Source organism: Aythya ferina (genome assembly GCF_964211825.1).
Source record: "Aythya ferina genome assembly, chromosome: 1".
Taxonomy (NCBI): domain Eukaryota; kingdom Metazoa; phylum Chordata; class Aves; order Anseriformes; family Anatidae; genus Aythya; species Aythya ferina.
In genome coordinates, this window is record NC_140296.1 from 157165109 (window position 1) to 157189254 (window position 24146).

Below are 24146 nucleotides of genomic sequence, written 5' to 3' on the forward strand. Positions count from 1 at the left end.
CAATGCCAAAGCTTATAAAGCAGTAAGAATACAAATAAAGAAAAAGAAGGTAGATACACGATAGAATTCAAGCAAGAGCACTAGCAACACCAGAAGTATATGCAATTTGGCGTTCTTTAGGGAGAAGGAAACAAACAAACAAACAAAACAACAACAACAAAAAAACACACATCCGGGGGCGGTGAAGGCAGGCAGGAGGTGTCCGCACCTCGGGGGCCGCACCACGTCCCGAAGCCCGGCCGGGCGGCGGCAGCAACAGTTCCGCCAACGGCCGCCGCCGCGCGAGCCTCAGCGTCCCCGCAAACCGACGGGGAGAAGCGACGGCAGCCGGGACTACATTTCCCGTGGCTCACCGCAAGGAGGGAGGGGTGGAGCGGGAGGGCTGCGCGGGCGCACTTGGCGGCCGGTCCGGCGGCGGCTGTCGGCGCGGTGCGGTGCGGAGGGGCGATGCGGCGGCGGGGCGCGGTGCAGCGCAAGGTGCCATGCCTGTTCGTCACCGAGGTGAAGGAGGAGCCCTCGGCCAAGCGGCAGCGGCAGGTGCCCGGGGCGGCGCGGGGGGGCGCGCAGCAGCACCAGCACCAGCACCAGCACACCACCGCGGCGGGAGGCCTCTCGCCCTGCGGGACCCCCCCGAGGGCTGCCCGGCCCGCATGGGGGCCCTTCAGCTCTGCTTCTCCTGACGGGGGTGTCCCGGGGCCCGCCCTGACTCTGCTTTTTCCAAGCGTAGGCAACATGGCAAGGAACCAGGCCGCTCCAGCGGGAGCGCACGGGTGTGTGTAAAGCCGGCCTGCAGCCCCTGACTGGGGAAAAATACGCATTTTTCATCATTATTGTCACTGTTTTCTTTGATCGAAGGTGTATGAGGCTCTTAAGATGCATAATACTCATCAAGGTGAAAGCAATGGAGACTAATGTCTCCACTGAAATGTAAAAGGCAGCTGTGGGCAGATAAAAGTGGCTTTCACCTGTAGAGCTCCAACATCAGGTTTCCAGTTTTAGTAAGAGCACCTCCTGCAGCTTGTCGACTGCATGGTGAACAGGAATCCATCTGTGTGACATCCTTTCAGTGATGGTTGGTTTATGGGTGGAAGGAACAAAATAACACCAGTGGATCCATAGCTGTTATTAAACTGTCAGTACCAGCACCATATTGATAATTGGTCATGTCAGGCTCCTTCCCTAACTTGGTGTTCCTGCATATACAACAAGCAGATGTGATTAGATCTGGAACTGGTATGCTCTGTTTTCTTGTTCCAAGTGCAGGCAAGGATATTACATGGGCTTTGACCACTAGGAGAGAAAGGCAACAGTGGTGATAGGTAAACCGACAGGTATCTTCTCATTATCCTAAAAATATTGTCTTCATAAATACTTTGTTATGGTTACAGATACAATCACTGAACTATAAAAGTCATGCAATGTAAAGGAACTATGTAGAAGCTTTTCATTTTATGTATTGTGTTTTTCAAGTCAAGGACTTATTTGTGTTTTGATAGCAGGAGTTAGTGACCAGTTTACAATTCAGAGCTGACAAGGGAGAGATGAGGGATGGTTGGTTATACAGGAAGATATTTTAATCCAAACATAAATGTTAACATGTTTTCATAGAAACCATTACAGAAATTCTACTAAGGAAAACCTTGGAAACTTGGACTAGTTGTGCTTGGATATTTGTTTAAGATCCCTGGATCACTTATTTCTTTTTTTTTTTTTTTTTTTTTTTGAGATGAAAATGTTTAGTTAACACTGAGTATTTTACAATAGGATGCTTTGCGACCTTGCATACCAGTGGTCTCTGTTGTATTGATTATGGTGCCATTGCTGTTCAGTTCCAAACCAAAAGGTAGGGGCAGGTAGTCATGATGAGCTTATATTACCATAGTAATACAGGAAGGTATATTTCAAAATTTTGTAATGTTGGACTGGAACCCATTTGTATTATGTGCACCGTTTAAAGTGGAATGCAGAACAGTCTATAAATCAAAAATGGAAAAGAAGGAAAGGCAGATAGGTTGCCTTTGTTCTTTTGCCTTATGGTATTCTGCAAACTTGTTTTGAAGAAACAATGGTATACTTTGATAGTATTAGAAAGCAGCAATAAAATGTATAATACTGGATTTGTAGAGCCCAGCCATGTGAAGCAAGAATCTATATGAAAACAAGGCCGTAACATAGCAGCGATTAGAATTTAAAGTACCTGTCTTCTTTTCAGCCATTTAAAGTTTTGGCAACTGAAACTCTAAATGAAAAGGCATTAGAGGCAGATATATACAATGCAATTCCTACTGAAAAGGTGGATGGGACCTGCTGTTATGTAACTACTTATAAAGGTAATAAGAAAGATCCATATGCATATTTTCATGTTGACTAGCAGTTTGTTTTACGTGACTACAAAGTAATAGTTACCATAAATATGGTAGAAGTCCATGAAGTTGTTAGAGATTTTACTTTCCAACGTACATGAAATATAGTTTAAGTTAATACTCCAATTTTAAAACTTCTTACTAGTAAATCTTCCTTGCACACTAGAATTTATATAGAGGATGTTTAATTTCCCTGAGAAGGATTAAAAGAAGTATGGAGGTTGGGGGGAAATGAGAAGATTATGGTTTATTGCATCACTAGGATTCTTATCTTTACCTGAAATTGTAAGAAAACTTTCTATTAAACTAGACAAGATTCTACAAGTAGATTTTTTATATTTATATACAGTAGTTAATTTATTAATTTAAATATTCTTTTGGATGTGAAATTTCTGTGGTGACAAGTGAGAATTCATATTTTACCTTTTATGCAGTTGATTTTAGTACTCTGTGGGGTATAGTTACTGAGGTAAACTGCTGGTTTTATACCTCTGGCATCTCTAGGGCGACCATATCTATGGGCAAGGCTGGACAGAAGACCCAACAAACAAGCTGAAAAAAGGTTTAAACAATTCTTATATTCATTGGAAGATTGCAAAGGTTAGTGACAATTTTTGCCTGCTTTGGTAATGTAAGTTATCCACTGGAATAACACCTCTGGTCTAACACAGGAAATGTCAGTGATCCTACTCTTTTTTTCATGTCACTCAACTTTATTTCTCTTGCTCTAGTTTAAATATAATGTTAGCTATTTCTTGGCTATTAGCTATTTCTTAATTGTAGTCAGTTTGAAATTTTAAACTACTTAAAGGCTGTAAACCGCCCTAACTCTAGACTGTATGAGTATGACAAGTGTTGGGGTTTGTGCAAAGTAATGCAGACTACTGTCTTTAAAACAAGGTTTTAAACTTGCATTGATAGAAGATCAAAACGTAGAATTGGCTAACAGTTTGTGCAAATCTAAATGCCACATTTATATGTCTAGAATTTATTTGGAACTTTGAAGAAGATTTCAAGCCTGTTCCAGATACCTGGATTCCAGCAAAGGAAGTAGAGTTCTCTAATGGCAATCCTTTGCCCGATGAAAATGGACATATGCCGGGTAAATATGGCAAAATGTGGGAAAAAATAATTTTTGAAGTGAATTAGAATTAGTTCCAGAGCTAAAAAATAGTAGTTAACATTCAGAAAACAATTGGACTGTTGTGCATTCATTATCCAGAAGGGCTTTGTTCTGATGTAATGAAAATAGTTTGTCTTAAGCTGAAACTCTGTACAGCAAAATTGACAAGTTTGTGTTCCTCTGACATTTCTTTGAGATGTGACAGCTTTTCTAGTAACTCTGTGTGTAGCTAAGGTAGATGATTTTATTTTTTTTTTTCAATGCATCTACAGTTCTAATATGTATTCGATACATTTAGATACTTTGGTAAAACGCACTGTTTTCTCATAGGTTGGGTGCCTGTGGAGAAAAATAGTAAGCAGTATTGCTGGCACTCATCTGTTGTAAATTATGAGGCTGAAATAGCACTGGTATTGAAACACCATGCTGACCCTGGGCTTTTGGAAATCAGTCCAGTACCACTGGCAGAACTTCTAGAACAAACATTGGAGCTTATTGGGACAAATATTAATGCAAATCCATATGGTAAGTTTGTATGTTCCGTTCTTAAATAGTCTTTTACTGAGTGATATTTTAGGTGGAAAATAGTAATTTTCTTTGTAAAATGTTTTTTCCTGTAATGATAATAATAAAATGTGTTCTAAATTAGAAATATAACATCTTAGTTCAACAATGGCAAGTGCAGGGTCCTGCACCTAGGGAGGCATAACCCCAAGTCCAGTACAGGCTGAGGACTGACCTGCTGGAGAGCAGCTCTGCAGAGACCTGGGAGTCCTGGTGGACAGCAGGCTGACCATGAACCAGCATTGTGCCCTTGGGGCCAAGAAGGCCAATGGTATCCTGGGCTACATTCAGAAGAGTGTTGCCAGCAGGCCAAGGGAGGTGATACTCCTCCGCTACTCAGCCCTGGTGAGGCCTTACCTGGAGTATTGTGTCCAGTTCTGGGCTCCCCAGTACAAGAGGGGCATAGAACTACTGGAGCGAGTTCAGAGGATGATTAGAGGGCTGGAGCACCTGCTGTATGAGGACAGGCTGAAAGAGGGGAGAGCTCATCAATGTGTATAAATATCTGAGGGGAGGGTGTCGAGAGGATGGAGCTAGTCTCTTTTCAGTTGTGCCCAGTGACAGCACAAGAGGTAATGTGCGCAAACTGAAGCACAGGAAATTCCATGTGAATATGAGGGGGCACTTCTTTCCTGGGTGGGTGACAGAGCACTGGAACAGGCTACCCAGAGAGGTTGTGGAGTCTCCTTCTCTGGAGATTTTCAAAACCTGCCTGGGTGCCATCGTGTGCAATGTGCTCTAGATGATCCTGCTTGGCAGGGGGTTTGGACTAGATGATCTTCAGAGGTCCCTTCCAACCCTGCCCATTCTGTGATCTTCTAGAAAGGAAAGAAAGAGCTAGCTCAATGAACATTCGCAGGTTGGCACCAAAAAATAATCACCTCAGAAAGCTGAGTTGTCCTGAATCTGCTTGTCTATCGAAGCTCTTTCTGCCTTCACATTCTTCAGGATTTAACATAAAAATGCTTTGCTATTGCCTTTCAAAAAAGAGCAGCAGTTTTGTTCAACAAAAGAAGCATGAATTAATAAGCATTAAAATAACTGTGATTTAAAACAAAACAAAAACTGGGTATACCTTGGCTTTGCATATACCTATGTAGAGGAAATCATTTACACCAAACCTAAAATTGAGGTTTCAGCTATATTGATGCTGAGCTGTGTCTGACACCTGACAGGGAAAAATGGCTATTCTGTTGAAGCAATCGAGAAGTAGGTTTTATCTGATGCTTATTGCAGTTTCTAGACCAGTTAGCTTTTTTTCCTTCCCCCTCAGGAATAAATACTCCGATTGGAAAAAATGTCTTAATTGTTAGTCTTTCAAACAATCTTAAAATATTTCATGGTGCCTTTTCATGTCTTTTTTACTTTCTTTCTTGATACTATTAGTCCATTAAAATAAGACACTTTATTCAACCATAATTTTTAGTGCCTATAAAAAAAAAGTTGTAATTTTCTAAAATTGTGAAATATTATGAGTATCTCTTTAAGGAAGTGTAATTTCAGCTAAATTTTGGCTGTGACCTCTCCCCTTAAAGTTTATTAACAAAAACCACAATTATGTATAAGCTCAAGTGCATTTTAATTTCTTAGCTTGGCTGCTATAGTAATCTGCAAGGATGGATAGGAAAAGTAGTACATAGTCTAAGTGCTTTGTTAGAATTTAGATTTTTTTCTTTTTTTTTTTTCTTTTTTACAGTTCCTTTAACAGCTTTTTTCTTAGTTATTCAATATAAATCTTCAGTCAGTGAAGAGGCAATGCATTTATTAACAGCCTGGCCTATCAATCAATCCCCGTGTGTAAGAAAATATGCCAGACTTTCAGAAAGATGCTTGTTTGTGATATGGATTGTGATTAAAAGCATGAAGAATTTCATCAGTGATTTTATGGTTACTGAGGAGGTGAGCATGAGGACCGAACAGAAGATAGTATAACCTGTATATCATGTTGATTTATTTTATATAAATAAAAGTTACACGAGGAAGAGATGGCTACATTTGATACTTACACTTAACTGGTCTTCTAAAGGCAGGACATTTTTGTAGTATCTAACAGAAATCTGCCTTTATAGGGTGCTTTTAAGATAGCTGTAATAACAAAAATGGGGAAAATGTTAAATTTAAACACATAACTAGAAGGATGATTTTTGTTCCTTTTAACAAAGGATTGGGAAGCAGAAAGCAACCTGTACATCTTCTTGTACCACATGGAGCATTTGAAATAAAGAATCCACCTACTTTGAATCAAAATGACATACTGTCTTGGTTTGAAGGCTGCAATGAGGGTAAAGTTGAAGGAATTGTGTGGCACTGCCGTGATGGGTGTTTAATCAAGGTAAATATGTCGATAGACATGTGGAAATCGCTATAATACATGTAGTTTGTACTATCTGATATATTGTGATTTACTGTTTATTCTGCCTTGTCCAAATTCTCAATAGTAAACATTCTCCTAGCAAATTAGGTTACAGTAGAATTAGTCAAGCCACTGAAAAAGTAATCACTACAAATGACAGCTTATTAAACTTTTCCATTACCTACGTTATAGATAATAGTTATTGAGAACATAAAATAATGTTTTTCCTATCTCTATACAAATCACTCAGTATTTTAAAGTTTATTTTAAACATTCATTTCCTGTAATGTCATGTAGAATAAGGATTGTTAATAAGAATGTGTTCTCTGTTTAATTAGCAAGTTAACTTTTATTTCTGAAGCTGTGGTTCTGCTTTGCCTTTTGTGATTCACTTAGTCACGTTATTCAAGTAACAGGTAACTAATGAATGTTTATAAGAACAGATCTACTGCAGGGGATCCTAGAATTAAGACCTCGTTCTTTCTTTCAAAATAGGCACTGCTGGGCTACCATATTCAAATCTCTGAATGGATCTGTTTCTTCTTCTTTTAGCTCCATCGCCATCATCTTGGTTTATGCTGGCCACTTGCAGAGACATACCTGAATTCTCAGCCTGTTGTCGTCTCTTTTAATAGAAATGATTATGACTGTGACTTTGGACCAAAGAGTTTGTTTCACCATTTTTCAAACCTAGATGGTCAAAGATTCGACAGACTCAAAGATATCAAGTTTGATGGTTGAAGTTTTTTTTTTTATTTATTTTAATTGCTATATGTCCTGCATTCTTCTTGTTTCTGTCTATCACAGAACTCCTTACAAAAAGGAATCTTGCTGATTAGGCAGTGGGCACAATACTCTGCAGTTTGAAGTTCTTCCTAAATGACTAGTTGTATGTAATAGGAAATGTGACATTCAGAACAGAGATCTAGCTTTCAGCATGTTTTTTTTATCACTTCTGAAAAAATCCTTAATTTGTGTACCCATTCTTGGAACTGTTATGGTCAAATAGTATGTTGTCCAACACTGGCTGATCGGAGTAGTTTAGTTAACGAATGCCAACAACTGTAAAAGTTCCATAAATTGCCCTTTTCTAAATATAATTACTGTAACATGTAGAATTCAGATTGCTTTTTCTTATCAGCACAAGATAGATTTCTGGTGGGACTAGAATTAGGCCTGAAATGTAATAATTTTTTAAAGGTTTGAGTTCTTCTTGGGGAAGGCATTCACTGTATTATTTAGCTGATAAGCTGCAGCATTATGCTAGTACCTGAAAACCTAATTAAGCTATTTCATAATTTGGGACAAAGATCAAAGTAAGTAATAGGAATTATACTCATTCTATTTTCAGGATCCTTAGTAACTAGAAAAAGATGTGACTTGGTTTAGTAATAGGCAATCTGAGACTGCAACTAAATTTATCAAGGATATATTAAGTATTTGAAAAAAGATGACATAAATAAAAGTGAGAATGCGTGATGAGTGGGCTTTGTTTATTTGCACTATAACGTACACATCTATATAAAGTATATAAAATGTAACATTTCACATAGCTGCACATTTATTTATATAGAAGAATACTGTTTATTTACAATTGTTCATTCTTGAATTTTGTAAAATTGCAGTAAATATAAATGATCTTGTTATAAGAGAGACAACCATAGTCAAGATGTATTACAGCACAAGACAGCAAGAATAAATTATATAGTACTATTGATCAGGAATTCAGCATACACAGTATGCATTCAGAGTTTCTGAACTTCTAAGTGGAGTTGGAAGCTTGGACTTCTCCTGAAAAATACACATAACCACAATTACTGTTCTGAATTAATATTGCTATGTGTCTGGGGGAGGTAAAGCTGTTTTTCATTTTGACTGGTGTATACCACAATCCACTGCCTAATCCAACTCTGCATGCTGTGGTATGTGCCAAGCCATTGTAACTTTAATAATTTGTATCATTCCAGAAAGAAAATAGACAAATAAATCAGTATTATATAACTGCCCCAGAATTTATTTTCTATATCAATATTGAGGATACTAAACATCAGCCTAATCAATGGAAACATTGGCTGGACTATCCATGTGAATGCCAAACTCTTCAGAAAGCTGCTTTAATCTTTCTTCTAAAATAATATTTTTTTTTACTTCTTCATTATAGTTATATTTCAGATCCTCAATTTCTTCAAAAAAGGAAGGGTTGAAGTTTTCCAGTTCTCTTCTCAACTTTTTTGTTTCTTCCTATTAAAAAGAACAAAGGAGTACCATCAATATACAGAACTTAGGAAATACACGTCAAAAACAGCTTTTTTGCCTTTTTCTTCAGAGTTCTCGCTTCACTACAGAGACACAAAAATCTACTCAGAAACAGCAAATTAATGAACACAATCTGCTTTATAAATGTAATGCTTAGAAACTGAGGTGTTGTTTTAGTGTTAGTTTGGATATCAAATAGCTCTTTCTAGCCACCCATAATTTTTCAAAGGATGCTTTTGCCAAGGATAATCTTAGCAACTCACCTTTAATTGCTGTTTTTCTAATTCTGAGGCTTTTAACTGTGCCCGGAGGTCAGCTACATCCGTCATTCCCTTGTCGTTTTTATCCTTCTCAACAATTTCATTATGTCCTGCAAAAAATGTGGACTTGATAGGAAATTAAAGTAATGATAATCAATCACATGAACAATTTTGTTACAGTAGGTTTGCTTTTCTTGAAAGTTGAAACAGTAGAAGTGTGTAAACGCAACTGTGATCAACAACCACCGAAATACATAATATATATTATGGAATATGGGACTAAATGCAATACTGCCTTAGTCAGTGTAGTAGTACACTTCTGAGAAATACAATATTCAGTTTCTCTGAATTAAATGCAGGAATTTTTGGAAATTACACAGTTTAAGGATCTTAAAATATATTCATGATTTTAAGAGTGCTTTTTTGTTTTTGTCCCTCCTCCACCCCCAGTGTTATGGCAGTGCACTGCTCTGCAGTGCTCTCCATGTCCTCCTTTGTTTTCCCTATAGGACTGATGCCTGCTAACTCAAATCAGTCCACATATCTGGAAATGGCCACTTCTCTGGCAGCTTGGAGCCTTAGGCAAGAGAAGTAGGGAGGAGGGTTTCAATGAACAACAAACCTTACAAACAGTCTTCTGAGGTTTATGAAGTAAATGGTAGCGTGAAATACCCACTTTCTTGGGATAGGAAATCTTGCAAAGATTCCATCCTCTTGTTAGGCTGGATCTTTCATTATAGAAAATTTTTACTAATACTTCCTATAAAAAGGCCGTGTACTCAAAGATCAAAGACCTTAATCTGCTCCAGTTTATGGTACTTTAGCATTAATAGAATCCAGATAATTCTGTGGATTTATTACCATCTCACACAAATTAAGTAAAAATAGTTATAGGCCCAAAATACATGAAGATCTTTATTAGAGATACTAAAAGAGATTACCAGCTGCAGGACCTTCACTTGTATACGTATGTATGTGGTGTTTATAGTTTTCCACCTGGTGAGCTAGTTCTGCTTTTTCTTTCTCTAATTGATTATTAGTTGATCTGGAATATAAAATAATTTTAGAATTTTAAAAAATCATCATAACGTTTCAGAATATCTAGTAATATAAATAAAAATTCCTTCTGTTTCTTGATCATTCTTATTTCATCTATATTGGCTGAGGAATACAGTACCTTAAAAGCTGAAGCTCCCTGATGAGGCCTTGTTCTGTCCTTGCATCTTCAGAAAATTGTTTGAGAAGCTCAATCTTAAGACAAGTTAAAAAAAAAAAAAAAAAAAAAAGTCTTAGTCTTGAAAACAGTATCCACAGATACTGCAGTTCACATGGGATCACGGAATTACTTCTCTTTGGCATAACTTAATAAAATAAATGAAAATACTACTAACAGTGAATTTTAAATATATATTATAGATTATTATATAAAATATTAAACAATGGTACAATGGTCTATTATATAAACATGTTATTATATACATGTCTATATAGACATATACATGTCTATTATAAATACTTTTTCCCCTTAGTACTACTTGAGTACAAAGGGGGAAAAAAATGTTTACTTACTATCATTTTCTGCAAAGCTTCTAGTTATTTACAGTACTCTTAAAGCTAGTACAGGTTAGTGCTGTATATTTCATGAAAAGTAAAGAAAGAAGTAAGTATTCACAAGCCAGATTTACAAAAAAAAAAAAAAAAAAGTTATACACATGGATTAAGACATGAGGATAATTTATAGATGTGCTTAAGAAAGTGATACACATAAAGGTGCATAAAAATACTACCAACATGCTTATTTGAATGTATTGTCTGAGTTCCTTTTTAAGCGTGATACAAAAAGTGATTTTTAAATTAAAAAGCAAATATATGTGACGTTGACTAGAAATGACCCGCAGTCGTAAATTAGAAACAGGTTTCTAAACAGAGAAGGAGTTAGCCTGTGGAAGTGCCTTTCAGTAGAAGTTACAGGAGGAAAAAGTTAAAGTCTTTCAAATGTGAAACTGGATGTTGTTTTTTTTAAATACAATGACAATTTATGAACTCCCATAAGGCTACTGTTAGCAACAGACTTTATTCTACTGTCTAAAATTCTTTGACAGTCTCCATTTTGAAACGGAGTTAACCTTGACCACAGGCCATCATCAACATTTGAGACACAAAACAAACCTTGAAGTGTGATGCCCCAGAGTCATACCACATAATATAATAAAATAGTCTTTTTTTTTTTTTTTTTTTTTTGCTGTTGGTATATGCTTTATGTTAATAATTCTGATTTTAAACTGAAAAGTGAAACCAAGCAAAGCTTTACAAAATAATTATTTTACAGAACTCCACTCTAAGTTCTGCTTATTGAACAAGCTCACCTGCTTCGATAATATATATGACTTTATATTGAAAATTCCTTGTATTCAATACTTTACTCTGAAAATGGCCAGTGCAAGATAGAAGCTAATCTAGGTGGATAGTGCTAGGACTAAATGTCTGACATACTTGAAGTTCAAAATCTTACAGATCTTTTCAAAGATACCTTAGTTTAAAATTCAAGAATTCTTCCATGTGCGAAATATATTTGTAGGACTTACTAAGGTCTGTGTGTAAGATGCCATATTGGAAAGAGATATGAAAATCCCTTTTAGGGACTCAGTCCCCCCAAAATGACCTGGAAGAAAGAGGAATGTTCCGGTGGCAAATTCAATGTGCTGACCAAGCTAGAATGATTTTAAGACAACACGAACCCTCTATACTTACAGGCTTCAAATGATCAATGCAACTAAAATAAAACTACAGAGAAATATTATTTCCCCAGTAAGTGCAAGTCATAAATATATACTGGTAATATGTAGCAAACCTTACTAATCCTGAAGTATCTAAATGTACAATTACGGCATTTTAGACTGAAAAAAACCTCATGGGCTAGAGAATAAGTAATATACTCTGCCACTATAGACATTAGAATGAAATTAATCTGTTCTCAGAGTCATCTGGCTAGAGTTTACTCACTTGTTCTTTCAGATCTTTTAAGTTTTTATCAGCATTATGTTCACGTTCTATTGCCTCCTGAAGCAGCTGTTTAAGGTTAGTAATGCTTTCATTTTTTTTAGCAATATCCATTTCCAATTCCTTCAACTTTGTTTCCTGCATCCTGGTAAAAAATAAATATATATATATATATACATACATACATACATATATATAAAGAGAGAGATAAGAGCAAAAGCTATTGCATTTGCAGAAATAGAGATGAAAATATTCTCACATAGATGAAATGCTGTAAAATGCATTCTAAATGTTTGGAGCAGAAATAATTAGAAATAATTACTGGTCCTGTTTATAAGCAAGCTGAATGACCATAACAAGAAACGCTTTTTCATGATTTTTGAATAAAAAGGCTCTTCCACATGTTCCACTGTTGCTGACCTTTCTTTGTTTCTTTACCAATAACGGCCTGGAATCTTTCTATTGTACTGCACATACATCCCAGCCTACCTCCTACTAAAAACATGCATGTCTTTTACTGCACTCAGCTGATGCAGTGGTGTGCATGGGTCACGTCTCAATTCGGTGTCATATGTTTATAGTATTATAATTTAAAAATTTATGGAAATTATGTACTGAGAAAAAGTTTAATACACATACAGGAAATGAGGACTCCAACAGAAAAAAAAAAAAAAAGTTCTACAGTAAATGATGTTTGCCCTGGAGTAACTGTAGTCTGAGAAAGATTCCATTTTCTTTGAGACATACAAGACTACAAAAATGGTTTTGTAGAATCACTGAAATGTCAGTTGGTAAGCACCTCTGGAGGTTACCTAATCCAACTCTGAAGAGGCTTTTCAGGTAGTAATAGTCCCCAGTACCTTGCTACCTGCCAAACAGTAGAATGCCAAGGATGAAGTTTTCCCTGGATGAAACTTTTGGATGATGCTCTGTCAAAGACTTTTTATTACCATGTAAGTGCTTTGGAAAATATACGTGTGAGGTAGACTGCATGATGAAACGCACCGATGAGATTCTCTCGGTTAGCTTTTCTAGGTTGATGTTATTCATTTACTTTAAAATCATGTTAATCTCAAAGCATGTTAAAGCAAATAAAAATTTTTACTCACACCACTTGAAATAGTCAAGTAGAATTAATTAATACATACTCACACCTACCTATATTAACCAAAAAGAATTAGGCACAAATGTTTTTCAAAGAGATAAGCTAAAAGAAAAACTATATTCAAACTATATATTGGGTTGATAATTGTAAGAGTTGAAGTTGTGTTTTTGCAGTGGAAAATTCCACTAACCTTGCGTATTCAAAAGTGATTGTGCAGGCATAACACTGTGGGGTATGTTAAGCAGGTAAGGGGACAATGAAGGTCTCACTGTCCCAAAGTACGGAGTGTGGAGGAATGGTTAAGTGAAATAGGACACGTGGATGTTGGGCAGTTAGGAGGCAATGGGCTAGTAAAGTACCGTACTCAACTCACATGAGTCTGGCACGTACGCAGCTGGCTGAGAGCCAATCAGGCTCAAGGACACGATGCCCTTGAGCGATGGGGAAAGTCCCTAAGGCGGGATGGTGGCTAAAAGAAGGAGGAACAAACTGAAAAGAGCGGGAAATGTTAGCCAATGCTGAGCTTAGTTTTTGCAATATGTATGAGTTGATTATGTTCGAACTAGATAAAAGGCGACTGAGCTATCCATTAAAGTTGAAGTTCATTGTTCACTCATATTGAGCGTCTGTGTTTTCCTCCCGTCGACAACAACGGAGGATGGCTAAGAAAAACAAGACAAGCAGTTGCAGAATCAGGGAAAAAAAAAAAATCATGGGCCCCTCCAGTCACAAGGAAAAAAAAAAAGGGTGGGGGAGGAAGAGGAGAAATTAACAAGGTAAACTTGGTGAAATAAAAATGAACATATGGTATAGTAACAAGCATCAAGTAGCTTGTGAACCTGTAGTACGGAGCCCATGAGGAAAAATCAAGCACTGGGTAACAGGGAATAGAAGGTTATGATACATGTCTGCTGTGTGCTCCTACTTGCAGGACGCCCGCCCTTGCAATCGTGAATAAAAATGTTAGTTCACTGAGATCCTTGCCTGAGCCTGTGTTTCTGGCTGCAGATTGTTTCTCACATAATGCTAATGCAAGCTGTTAAGGGACTACCATCTTTACTGCATGATCCTGTTCTTCTTCCTGTGGCTGGCAGCCAATTTCCCCCAGTAATATGGCTGTCACCTGAGCTTGTATGAAGACATTCTACATCACTGCAGAGTTAGGAGGAAAGGGGAAAAAAAGAACAGCTTTCTGAAGTCTCAGTGAAGTGAAATACCTCAGCCAACATATCAGAGAAGCCACCCAAACTCTGCCAACAGATTCTGTGGGAGTGCAAAACTAAGAAGCGGGTAAAATCACGGACAGCAGCAGAGAGACTAAAGCTCAACAGCTATCTGACCTCGCCTGCAATCAGACAAGTTTCTTTCTGTTTTGCAGCATATGAGCTTACTTTGTCCTGAGGTCATCCCCGGATAGTAGTATTTTTCTGCAAAAATTTGCTGTCTTCCATTCCTATGCAGGACAGAGGGTGTTTCTTAATAGCATAAGCAGTGTTTCAGTTTCTTGTCCTTTTAGACATGCCAGTACAAGAGATAACACCCAATTTAAAATTCTTGCCTCAAGGAGGGATAAAATTCTCCTTTATTCTCTGTTTTCACGTGAATGTATATTATATCAAACTTCATATTCTGTATCAATGTGCTCATTGTTAAACATGCCAGTGAGAGACCTGACTAGCCTCCTTGGCTGTAGCTCATTTTTGAAAACAGGTATAAACAGTAAAGCATTTTGGCAATGGTTTTGGGCTGACTGTTCCCCAAAACACTTTCTGTAAACAAACCACAAAACAGTACTGAACAGTTTGTTTCTATGAAATAAAAAAAATGCAATTAAAGTAGTTCAGGCTGTCGAGTTAAGATGTCCAGCCTTTAAAAGCAGGTTGTCATAGAAAAAGCATCTGAACTAAGTGCAGAAGTACTGACAAAATAATACAGCATGCCTAAGTTGAAATGTAGAAACTGGTATCATAAAACTATTTTCTTTAGTGTGTTCTACCCACAGTGATGCAAGTGGTACCTGAATTTTAGAACAACTGACTTTCAGGTAACTGACTGGTAAAGGTTTGTAAACATTTGCTATTATTACCAAAGCAAAAGTGACTTTTGATTCTGATTTCAAAGTCTGAATTCTAACTACAAATTTAGGAGTTGGCAATTCCCACAATTCTTTTTATATATACTGTAAAAGATGATCCAATGCTAGTCTCTGAATTTTTCTCCCTTCTACTACAATTAACAGGACCACCTGGCTGACTGCAACTTGCTTTCAGGGCCTCCAGAACACATATGAGGGATCTTTAGCACAGGTCCCAAGGAGTACGGAAATCCCAGTGGGCTTCCTAACAACCTCTGCATGTTTACGTGGTTAAATGTAGACAAATAAATGCAGCCATGCTGGAAAATGCAGTCTGTGGGACTCCATTTTTTTTTTCTTCCCCAGGTTGCTATCTTTGTGGTAAGGTACTGAAATATATGCTTTTTATATTCATCAAAAATGCTGATATTACTCCACAAAGCACAAAGACACTACATTTGAGTAGCAAGGAACACAAAATACGTCCTCTACCAAAACTATCCAGGAGTCTACAGCTGATCGGAAGAAAGAAGAAGGCCAGTACTTAAGGATGGTAGCACTCTGCTGGATTCATATCAGAGATCCATATAGTGAATCTACATACTAATATAGAACCAGAAAATAATATTAAAAGTATCTTCAAAAGAGGAAAGAAAAATTACGAAAATGAAAGCCTTTATTTTTTTTGCTAATACTTAAAAAGGAATGAAAAAGAACTTAATTCACAATTCCTACCTTGTTACAACAACTGATTTGCAGCTTTTCCTGTCAGCTTCATCAAGCTGAGGGCCTGTGTTCTCAGCCAAATTTAGCCTCTTAATGGCTTCCTCCAGCTGTACGGTTAACTTCTCATTTAATATCTCCAAGTTATTCTTTGCTATTCGTAGTTTCTCTCCACTGTCAGCTTCCTATTGTTCAATAAAAACAAAGTTTTATAAAATAAATAACCTCCTACGAAGCACTGGGTTATCTAAACAGATGGTGAGAGAGATTAAGCACTGATGGTGTATCCTAGATAGATGGTATCTCAGATCACCAGCACTAAAACTTACACATACTCTAACGTCCTGTTTCTTGGATGTCTCCTCTCCACATATAATTAAGAATTTGGTCATGGCAATACTAATACTAAGAAAAGCATCTATTTCATTTCAACCATTTTTTAAAAAGTAAGACAATTACCACATCCAGTAACTACTGGAAATAAAGGGATACGTTACAATGATCATACCTTCTTCAGCTCTTTTCGTAGCCTCTCATTTTCAGTAATGACTTTATCCATTCCTTTTGTTTTAGATTCGTAATGCATGCTCAGCTGTTCCCCCAGATGAAGTTTCATTTTTTCCATTTCAGACTAAATAGTAAACAGTTTGTTAAAACACATATATATTACTTAGTAGAAAATTTCCAATTTCCATTTTTAAACCACATCAGAGTTACACCTATGTAGTACACTATATTTCATCATGTTTAAATATATTCTTAACATAAAAATTACCATTACATAAATCATGCAGTATATTATTCTAAAATGAAGTTTTGATTTTGTGTTCTACAAGTTTCATATTTGATATATTGGCAACACTTCTGTACTAATCCATGTCAATAATAGGCCTGCTGTTAATGTTTCCTACTATAGTATATAAGCTGCTATCTAAATATAGTTATTTAATATGAATCGGTACCTTTAACTTCTCATTTTCCTGTTCAAGACCAAGTAATTTCACATTAGAAACCACAGCTGGAGTTTTTTTCAGATCTTCATTTTCCCTTTGGACTCTCTCTACAACCTTTTTCATCAAACCAATTGTTTTTTCCAGTTCTGGAATTGTCTTTCCACTTCTACCAGCCTGTGCAGAGGGGAAAAACATAGTGAGGTAAATACTTCAAGTTAACATTCTGAGATGCTCCAAATCATGTTTTACAGCATGTTTTTCCACTGCTTTCTATTTGTTGAAAAGTTGTCATAGTTTGTGTCTTGAAACATAAAGATTCTTGCATACTTACTTCCCCGAAAAGTCTAGTGATATATTTACTCCCAAGGTAAACATATCAGCTCTCTCATTTCCTGTTACCTAAAAAAGCTGCAGTTAAGTCCAAAAATTTGCTGTATTTTATGAAATAAAGTGAAACACTATGAAAATAAATCAAAGTACTCAAGTTTTTATCGTAGAGCAGTATCCTGATCCAACTGACCATGCTTGAATGCTAACACTGTCTAAAGAATAAAGAAAAAATAATGACTGTATGGGAGCTTGACAGAGTAAGGTGGCCCTTTTTTTTAGCAACCATATTTCTACTGGATTAGAGTGACAGAACTACAGCTTAAAGCACAAGTAAATAAATAATAATAATAGTAATTAATTAAAATTAATTAATTAACAATAAAATTCTCTATTTTTCTTCTTCCACTGCATTCATTTATAATGTAGATAAACTGTTAAAGGGTGTTCAAAAGCTTTTATTTTCTTATATTCTTTGTGGCAATGGACTCCCTCAGCAATAATGATTTAACAATGCCACTGTTTCCAGTTCTGGGGCCATGAAGTACCTCCTGTTCTTTCCACAGAGATAAAAACCACAGTATAGCAGAAAATAGGGATGAATTTAGTACTAGGAACTCTACATAAAGCTACATAGTGAGCACATTTTGAAAGTGAGAATTACATTACTTCTCTAGAAGCACTGAAGGAATTTGGAGGTTTTTCATAGTACCCTGCAGAACTAAAGAAAAATCTTTAGTTTGTGTCTGGAAAAGAAGGAAGATTTAAAGTTTGCTGCCTCCTCAGAACCTCTGAATGAAGCAATTTTATAAAATGCCTTATCCAAAAAATACCACTGCATAATAGTGAGCCAAATACACAAGCAGTCCCTGCAATGTACAAGAAAAAGAATGGGAAATACACTGTTTTTTACAGAAACAAAACTCATTCTCCTTGTATACTTCAAAAGCTACAAAGACTCTTCCTTAAGTCTGCTTACTTTAGGAAGCACAGGCCACACAAATAGCTTGACAGGTCAGTGACAGGAGAGGCACTCAGCATACCTGAAGCATTTTTCCATTAACTTTTAAAATATTTGCTCTATTAAAATATTTGAGTAAAATTGAAGTGTCATCTTGTATAGTAAAAGAAACAACTTCACTAACAATAACTTACACTTTCTAACAGCTGCATCAAATCAAACTCCTACCTTTTTAAATCATAAATCTGTATTACATATTTACATAAATACATTAATATAATTTTTATTACCACAGCTGTAAACTCCTATTTTTGGTAGAAATGCATTTCTGAAGATAGCTTTAATGCAAATGACAAAACTAGGCCACAATAGTTCAAATATTGTAGCTCTGTTCCCTCTGACTGAATTTCATTAATTTATTATAACACTTTAACAATACAAGTAAGAACAATGCCTTTTTTCTTTCAGATGATTCCAGGTAATTTAGCTTTAATAAAATGTTTATATTTTTCATATTTTTGTTTAATATAATATTGATGAAAAATGCTGTTATGATACTTACCCCTCTAACATTGCCCAGTTTTCCTTCAAGATCTGCTTTCTCCTTTTTGAGAAGTTCACACATTTCTTTTAAGTCACCCACTTGGTCCTCAAAAAAACAAATTGATAAGCACCTTATTTATTTAGATTTCAAACTGAAATGAACAGTAACAAAGTTACTATTGGCTTACTTTGAAAAAAATAATAATAAATTAATTTCACATTGCAATGACATTTTTCATCGTTTTTACCAAGCTTTCTCATCTTGTGTAAAAACACTAATAGTATGTACAAAAAACAAAAAACAAAAAATCAGCTTATTTTTAAGAGACCCCCTAACCTGTGCCAGTTTAAAGTGGACAAAAGGTAGGGATGTTACCTTTAGTCTTGGCAAATCTCTATTGGCCTGCTCTAGCTGGAATCTTAGCTCAACATTTTCAGATGATAATCTTAAATTTTCCTTTAGAACATCTTCTCTTCGATATTGATCATTTGATCCTATTCCTGATGTCTTCAGAAAACAGAGAGAGAAGTAAATTATTATTAAATAATAAGACATTATATTTGTTGTACCTGTTTGTAGCTCATAAAGAGCAAGAGAAAATTACTACTTTTCACAGAAAAAAAGATCAAAACAAAATACTCAAAGAACAGGATACTATCTTTCTGGAATTTATTCACCACTGAAATTTTGTGAAACATAATTGATCATAATTGTATCACCAACTAACGAGATCTACTTGCTTAACCGCTATAGAAAGCATACTAATTAGTATAAACCCATAAAAAAAAAAGTGTCAAACTAGAACTAAGTCTCAATCTATTGCCTAGAAATAAAGCTCAAAGTCTACAGACAAAAAAAGCTACTGAGTATGGTAAGCTGTGACACTGTACCTAGGAACAGAATCTGATTTTCAGGGCGCATTCTGTTTATTAAATACTACATATGGCGTACAAATTTCACTGAAGTCAAACAGATCATAGAGTGAGTTAGTTCCTATGTTTTAGGTCTTTAACCATGGAGACTAGTCATTTCTATTACATAAAGGGTACTTTATATGCCTTATTGCAATTGTAGGTATATGGAAAATTATTACCCAACACAGGTAACATCTTTTGATAATAATCAGTTTTTGTTTATGTAATTAACCATATAAGCCATTACTCTACACTATGACAGAAATCAAGTACTTGCTTCAATATAGCACTTTTTCTAAGTATAACACATTATAAGTTTCAAAGAGCAAAGGTCATCAATTAGCTGCATGCATCATTGTGATTGTAAACTTTCTAAGCTTCTGTCAATTCTATAATTTTGATCTATTTGTGAGCTGACATACATGTAAATTGTGAAAGGCTAGGATTTGCTTTATGGACCACTTTAATATCCCTGCAGAGCTTTCAAGACCACTGCATTATGAAGATCAAACTATTCTAATTCTATGTCGTTTCTACAGAAGAAATGCTAGAGGACTACCATAGTATCAAACCTCAGGCATTTCACAGAGTTCTGGGGTTATTACAACTTCCTCTGTACCACTTCGGTAAGTTTCACATTTATTCTCTGGAGTGTGTTGATTCATTTCATTATTGACATTTATTTTTCCTACTTCATAGTTGTTAGCTTGATTAGAAGGCTCTCCTGAATCAGACTGATTGCAGCTCATTCTGTCAGTGCAAGGCTCTTCTACACTTTTTTCTTCATCAACATTTGATTGTTTGCATGTTTCTTGCTTCCTCTCCTGCTCTTCAAATTCCTCATTATTTTTTCCATTTTCAGGTTGGGTTATATTTTCTTCTTTATCACTGTGATTCTCTTCAGCTTTCAATTGTTCCCAACAAATATCTGTGTCCTTGCATTGTTCATTATCTTCAGGATGCTGTTCAGAAAACACTTCAGCACTTGCATCCTTTGTAGCCTCACAGCCTTCATTACGCACGATGCATGTTTGTATGCCTGCTTCCTCATCTATTTCATTGCCACCAGTAATTCTAAGATTAGTCTGATGTTTGATTTCATCCCTATTTGAAATAGGTTTCTTTTGAAGGTAATTCAGATACTCTTGTTTACTGATACTGACAGGAACAGAGTTGGTCAGTTCAGTTTGGTAACAACTCTGATTCAAGTTGAAGATAGAATGAAGCATGAAAGGAAAGCAAAAGACGGTAAAACAAAACAGGAAATAAAGAAACATAGGCTGAATTTTTAAATCTGTGTCTTGAAGGATTAAGATAACCTAGTAATTCAATATTCCTAATACAGTAAACTTTATAAAGCAAAACAAACAACAACCAACCAAACAAAAACATCTAATGTAACCAATGTAACTAAAATCCAGCTTAGAATTTTCTCAAACTGCGTATGCTAAATTTTCGATTAATATAGCATATAAAAGTAGTCTCTCAGTTGCAGACTTGTGTATATGACAATATATATCCTTTATTTCTTCACATTAGGAAGTTGAGTATTTCATCTTCTACCTGCAGAACACAGAATCTAGAAATTCTTTTTTTTTTTTTTTTTTAACACCATAAATCCATAAATGGAGTATTTCATATCCTGGTCTAGAATGCTATAATCTGAAATAAAATCTGCCAAGTGATACAGAATAGTAAATAAGTAACAATTTTTTTTTGGTTAAATAGGTGTAATATTTCGAGGTAATATGATTGTATATTAACTTACCGAGGGCCTAGAATATGTCTCTCTTGAATACTGTCTCTGTAATGCATGAAGCTTTTCCTGGAGGTATTGATTTTTTAAATGTAACTCTTCTACAACAGAATCTCGCGGGATTGCTTGCTGTGTTCTACATATAAAAATGAATCAAGCCAGAATAAACACATGGCTATTTCTATGCAGAAAACCATCCCTTTATGTAAAACAAACATGAAATTCTCGATCGCTGGACAGAATTTTCTAATATTAATGGACAGAATTTTCTGGTATTGATGGACTAGTTATACTAAATCAGCCACATACACAATTTCAACTAATCCCCATAAATCGAGAGTATCTATTTTGGGAAAAGCGATCTGCTCTCTTGAGATGTGTACAGCTTCTATTACCGTGGCACAACATCCACTGTTATAACAGATACAGTGATTATGAATACACTCCACAATTGCAATTTCTCAGCTCCAGTATCTTTCCCCAACTTGAAATTAGAACTACAATTTTACATAAAAAGAACTATGTTTTTCATATTTAACGTTTGGAATAACAAACCATTGCTGCATATTCTCTGAACATGCATAACTGATCCCTACCAGCTTTAAGTTTTCTCATCACAAACTCAAAGAAGGGCTTTTGCAACTTGGTCTGTTTTTTTCTAGTTGTATCAGTTGATCTCTTTCCTTAGATTTTTTTCTCATTTAGATTTCTTATTTTTTATAGATTCTTTTGAAATGCCTCTCACCTCATATGAGCAACTTCATTTTCTAAATCTAGATTCCGTTTTCTTAGTTCTTCCAGCTCTTTTTCAGTCTCTGAGGCTCTTACTCCAACAACACGGTCAACAGTGACACCAGTAGTTTTCAGTTTCTTCTGTAGAGTAATTTTCTCTTTTTCAGCCCTGCAACATCCAGTAAATGTGCATCTAAAACTTTATTTGCTGACTTGCTTTCTTTAGAAGAAAATATTTTCCATCTTAAAGAATCCACACCTGCCAATTATTTGCTCACTATACTACACCCCTTTTTCTTGTTTATTATGGTTACCATACAGATAGACACAGCTTTACAAACAAATAAATAAATAAATAAAAATAAAGAAATTACAAATATTAGAAAAAATAGCAAACGTGAAGTTAGCAGCATGCATATCATAAATCACTTGGTCTCACCTGTGTTTTATGTGAAATTCCTGAAAGATTTGGTAAGAATGCCAATTTGAAGCTGTTTCAAACCACAATCTAACAATGGCTACGACTACCATCATTTGGTCGTGATCACCAACCATCATTACTACATATTCTATTTGTAAAATCCTGCCATTACTGTATTGAAGTAAACTTAACTTTCATGGAGGCCATGCATATATGTGGTGGTTGGCTTTATTTGTTATTTTTTATTTTTGTCGTTGTTGTTGTTTTGAAGTTTTCTATTTCATAATGTTAGAACTGTTAGTACTGCAGTAACACAGCACATGACAGTAGCAGCGCATTCAGTCCTAGCAGTCTGATGAAATAACACAACGTAAGAAACAGCCTGTCTTCATGAAACTGTTACTTTTTTCATGGAAATAACAGAACAGTATATACGAGAAGCATAATAAAGATCTTAAATTAGTTTTATTCAGAGGCTGTTTCTTCTAAATATGGTTTTCAGCTTCTACAAGTATATACTAAAGGAGTAACTTGCTACTTGAAAATTAATTTATTCTTTTAATCTCAATAGCAAGGTCAAATCTAGGCATCAATCTTACAAACATAACAAGCTGTTATAATTGTGTGGCAAACACCTGTATTTCTCTTATGCCATCAGTTTGTAGCTGAATGCATTAAAAACAACTTACTTAGTATAAAGTTCCTTCAATGTACTGAACTGTTTTAACAAAGTATCCATTTCTTTTTCCTTTTCTTTTAGTTTGTTCCGCATCCCTTCCATTCTGATTTGCCATTTTTTGCTTTCTTCCCATCTAATTATTTCCTCCTTGGAAGTCTGCAAAGCATAAAAACAAATTATGTACTTTTTGATTTTTTTTTAAGTGAACGAACACATTAGAAAACCATACACGATATATTTTTCATTTCTAAATTTAAAACAATAAGCAGTAGTTCGGTAAAGAGCAGTCCAACTTGGATACTTTAAACTTGCTGTAGTGACTGGCATATAAAGCTGATGAAGTTTAATGTTATTACGAAATTCATCCTCACCTTTTAATATTCATTTTACAGAAAAGGAGTGATACATTTTTGGAAATTAGGGTTGCTTATGAAATATATCCTTTTAGTTTGAACTACAGGCGAGTAAAAAAGACAGCTTTCCTATGCCAATTTACAGCACATCTTTTTTCTTACAGCTCAACAGGAGTCTATATGCCCTTGCTGCGAAGCTGTACCACTGTTCATTTGATTTTTTTCTAGAAGAAATAGAATTTCTGCTAACAATTACAATCATGTAGCTACAAAATGATGTATCAATTAAAACCTGTACCTACATGATCACAAATGACTACTAAAAAATCACCTGTAAGCAATTTTTTCATTTGTTTGCTGAACTTTTCCCTTCCTTCAGTTAGTCCCTGTACTATCTTTTCTGTCTTCACTCTAAACAGTTACTGCTACTAAAAAAATGGACAGAAAGTAAATTATTGCAAAAAGGAAAAAAAAAAAAGTTTGTGAAAAATATCTTTAGACACTAAGCCACAGGTATATAAAAATTCTCAAACTATCTGGAAGTTCAGTCTTAAAATCATATTTAATATTATAAAGAGTCTGAATGTCATGCAAGCATGCTATAATGTTCTAGTATACCCTATGGTTACCATGACAAGCCAGTAATTTGTTACTGAAATAGCAAAAGACCAAAAAAACAACAACA

At 35.6% G+C, this 24146-nt stretch overlaps 2 protein-coding genes across 8 annotated transcripts in view; one reads left to right on the forward strand and one right to left on the reverse strand.

The window, feature by feature from the left end:
* Positions 1-380: 380 nt before the first annotated feature.
* RLIG1 (RNA 5'-phosphate and 3'-OH ligase 1) lies at positions 381-7882 on the forward strand. 3 transcript variants are annotated; one of them, XR_014688485.1, is made up of 8 exons: positions 381-537; positions 2213-2330; positions 2868-2963; positions 3349-3465; positions 3817-4011; positions 5747-5949; positions 6213-6382; positions 6956-7882. XR_014688485.1 is itself a non-coding variant. In XM_084506250.1 (7 exons), exons 1-7 carry the CDS (start codon positions 448-450, stop codon positions 7142-7144), a joined length of 975 nt encoding a protein of 324 aa, XP_084362376.1. In that variant the 5' UTR covers positions 382-447; the 3' UTR covers positions 7145-7882. The 3 variants fall into 3 exon arrangements, 2 of the variants coding, with proteins under 2 accessions (XP_084362376.1, XP_084362377.1); XM_084506250.1 differs by lacking the exon at positions 5747-5949 and having other exon boundaries at positions 382-537; XM_084506251.1 differs by lacking the exon at positions 5747-5949 and having other exon boundaries at positions 409-501.
* The window catches only part of CEP290 (centrosomal protein 290), a 55250-nt gene continuing 38352 nt past the window's right edge, over positions 7249-24146 (reverse strand). For 3 of the 5 annotated variants that reach the window (XM_084506245.1, XM_084506244.1, XM_084506242.1), the window contains 14 exons: positions 23119-23264; positions 22022-22177; positions 21289-21412; positions 20213-20719; positions 18982-19113; positions 18625-18711; positions 16784-16948; positions 16330-16452; positions 15834-16006; positions 11923-12064; positions 10097-10170; positions 9861-9964; positions 8923-9029; positions 7249-8644 (listed from right to left, as the gene is read on the reverse strand). In XM_084506245.1, coding sequence (XP_084362371.1) covers positions 8456-8644; positions 8923-9029; positions 9861-9964; positions 10097-10170; positions 11923-12064; positions 15834-16006; positions 16330-16452; positions 16784-16948; positions 18625-18711; positions 18982-19113; positions 20213-20719; positions 21289-21412; positions 22022-22177; positions 23119-23264 — 2229 coding nt within the window. In that variant the 3' untranslated portion in view covers positions 7249-8455. The remainder of the gene's footprint in view (positions 8645-8922; positions 9030-9860; positions 9965-10096; positions 10171-11922; positions 12065-15833; positions 16007-16329; positions 16453-16783; positions 16949-18624; positions 18712-18981; positions 19114-20212; positions 20720-21288; positions 21413-22021; positions 22178-23118; positions 23265-24146) is intronic. The other 2 variants (XM_084506246.1, XM_084506243.1) reach the window with 1 other exon arrangement.

Bases quoted from the DNA above. Each gene is read 5' to 3' on its own strand.
- RLIG1 (XM_084506250.1), top strand. From the start codon at position 448: ATGCGGCGGCGGGGCGCGGTGCAGCGCAAGGTGCCATGCCTGTTCGTC. The intron at 2,331-2,867 runs GTAATAAGAAAG...TGGCATCTCTAG, and splicing joins TTATGTAACTACTTATAAAG to GGCGACCATATCTATGGGCA. The intron at 2,964-3,348 runs GTTAGTGACAAT...TTATATGTCTAG, and splicing joins TTCATTGGAAGATTGCAAAG to AATTTATTTGGAACTTTGAA.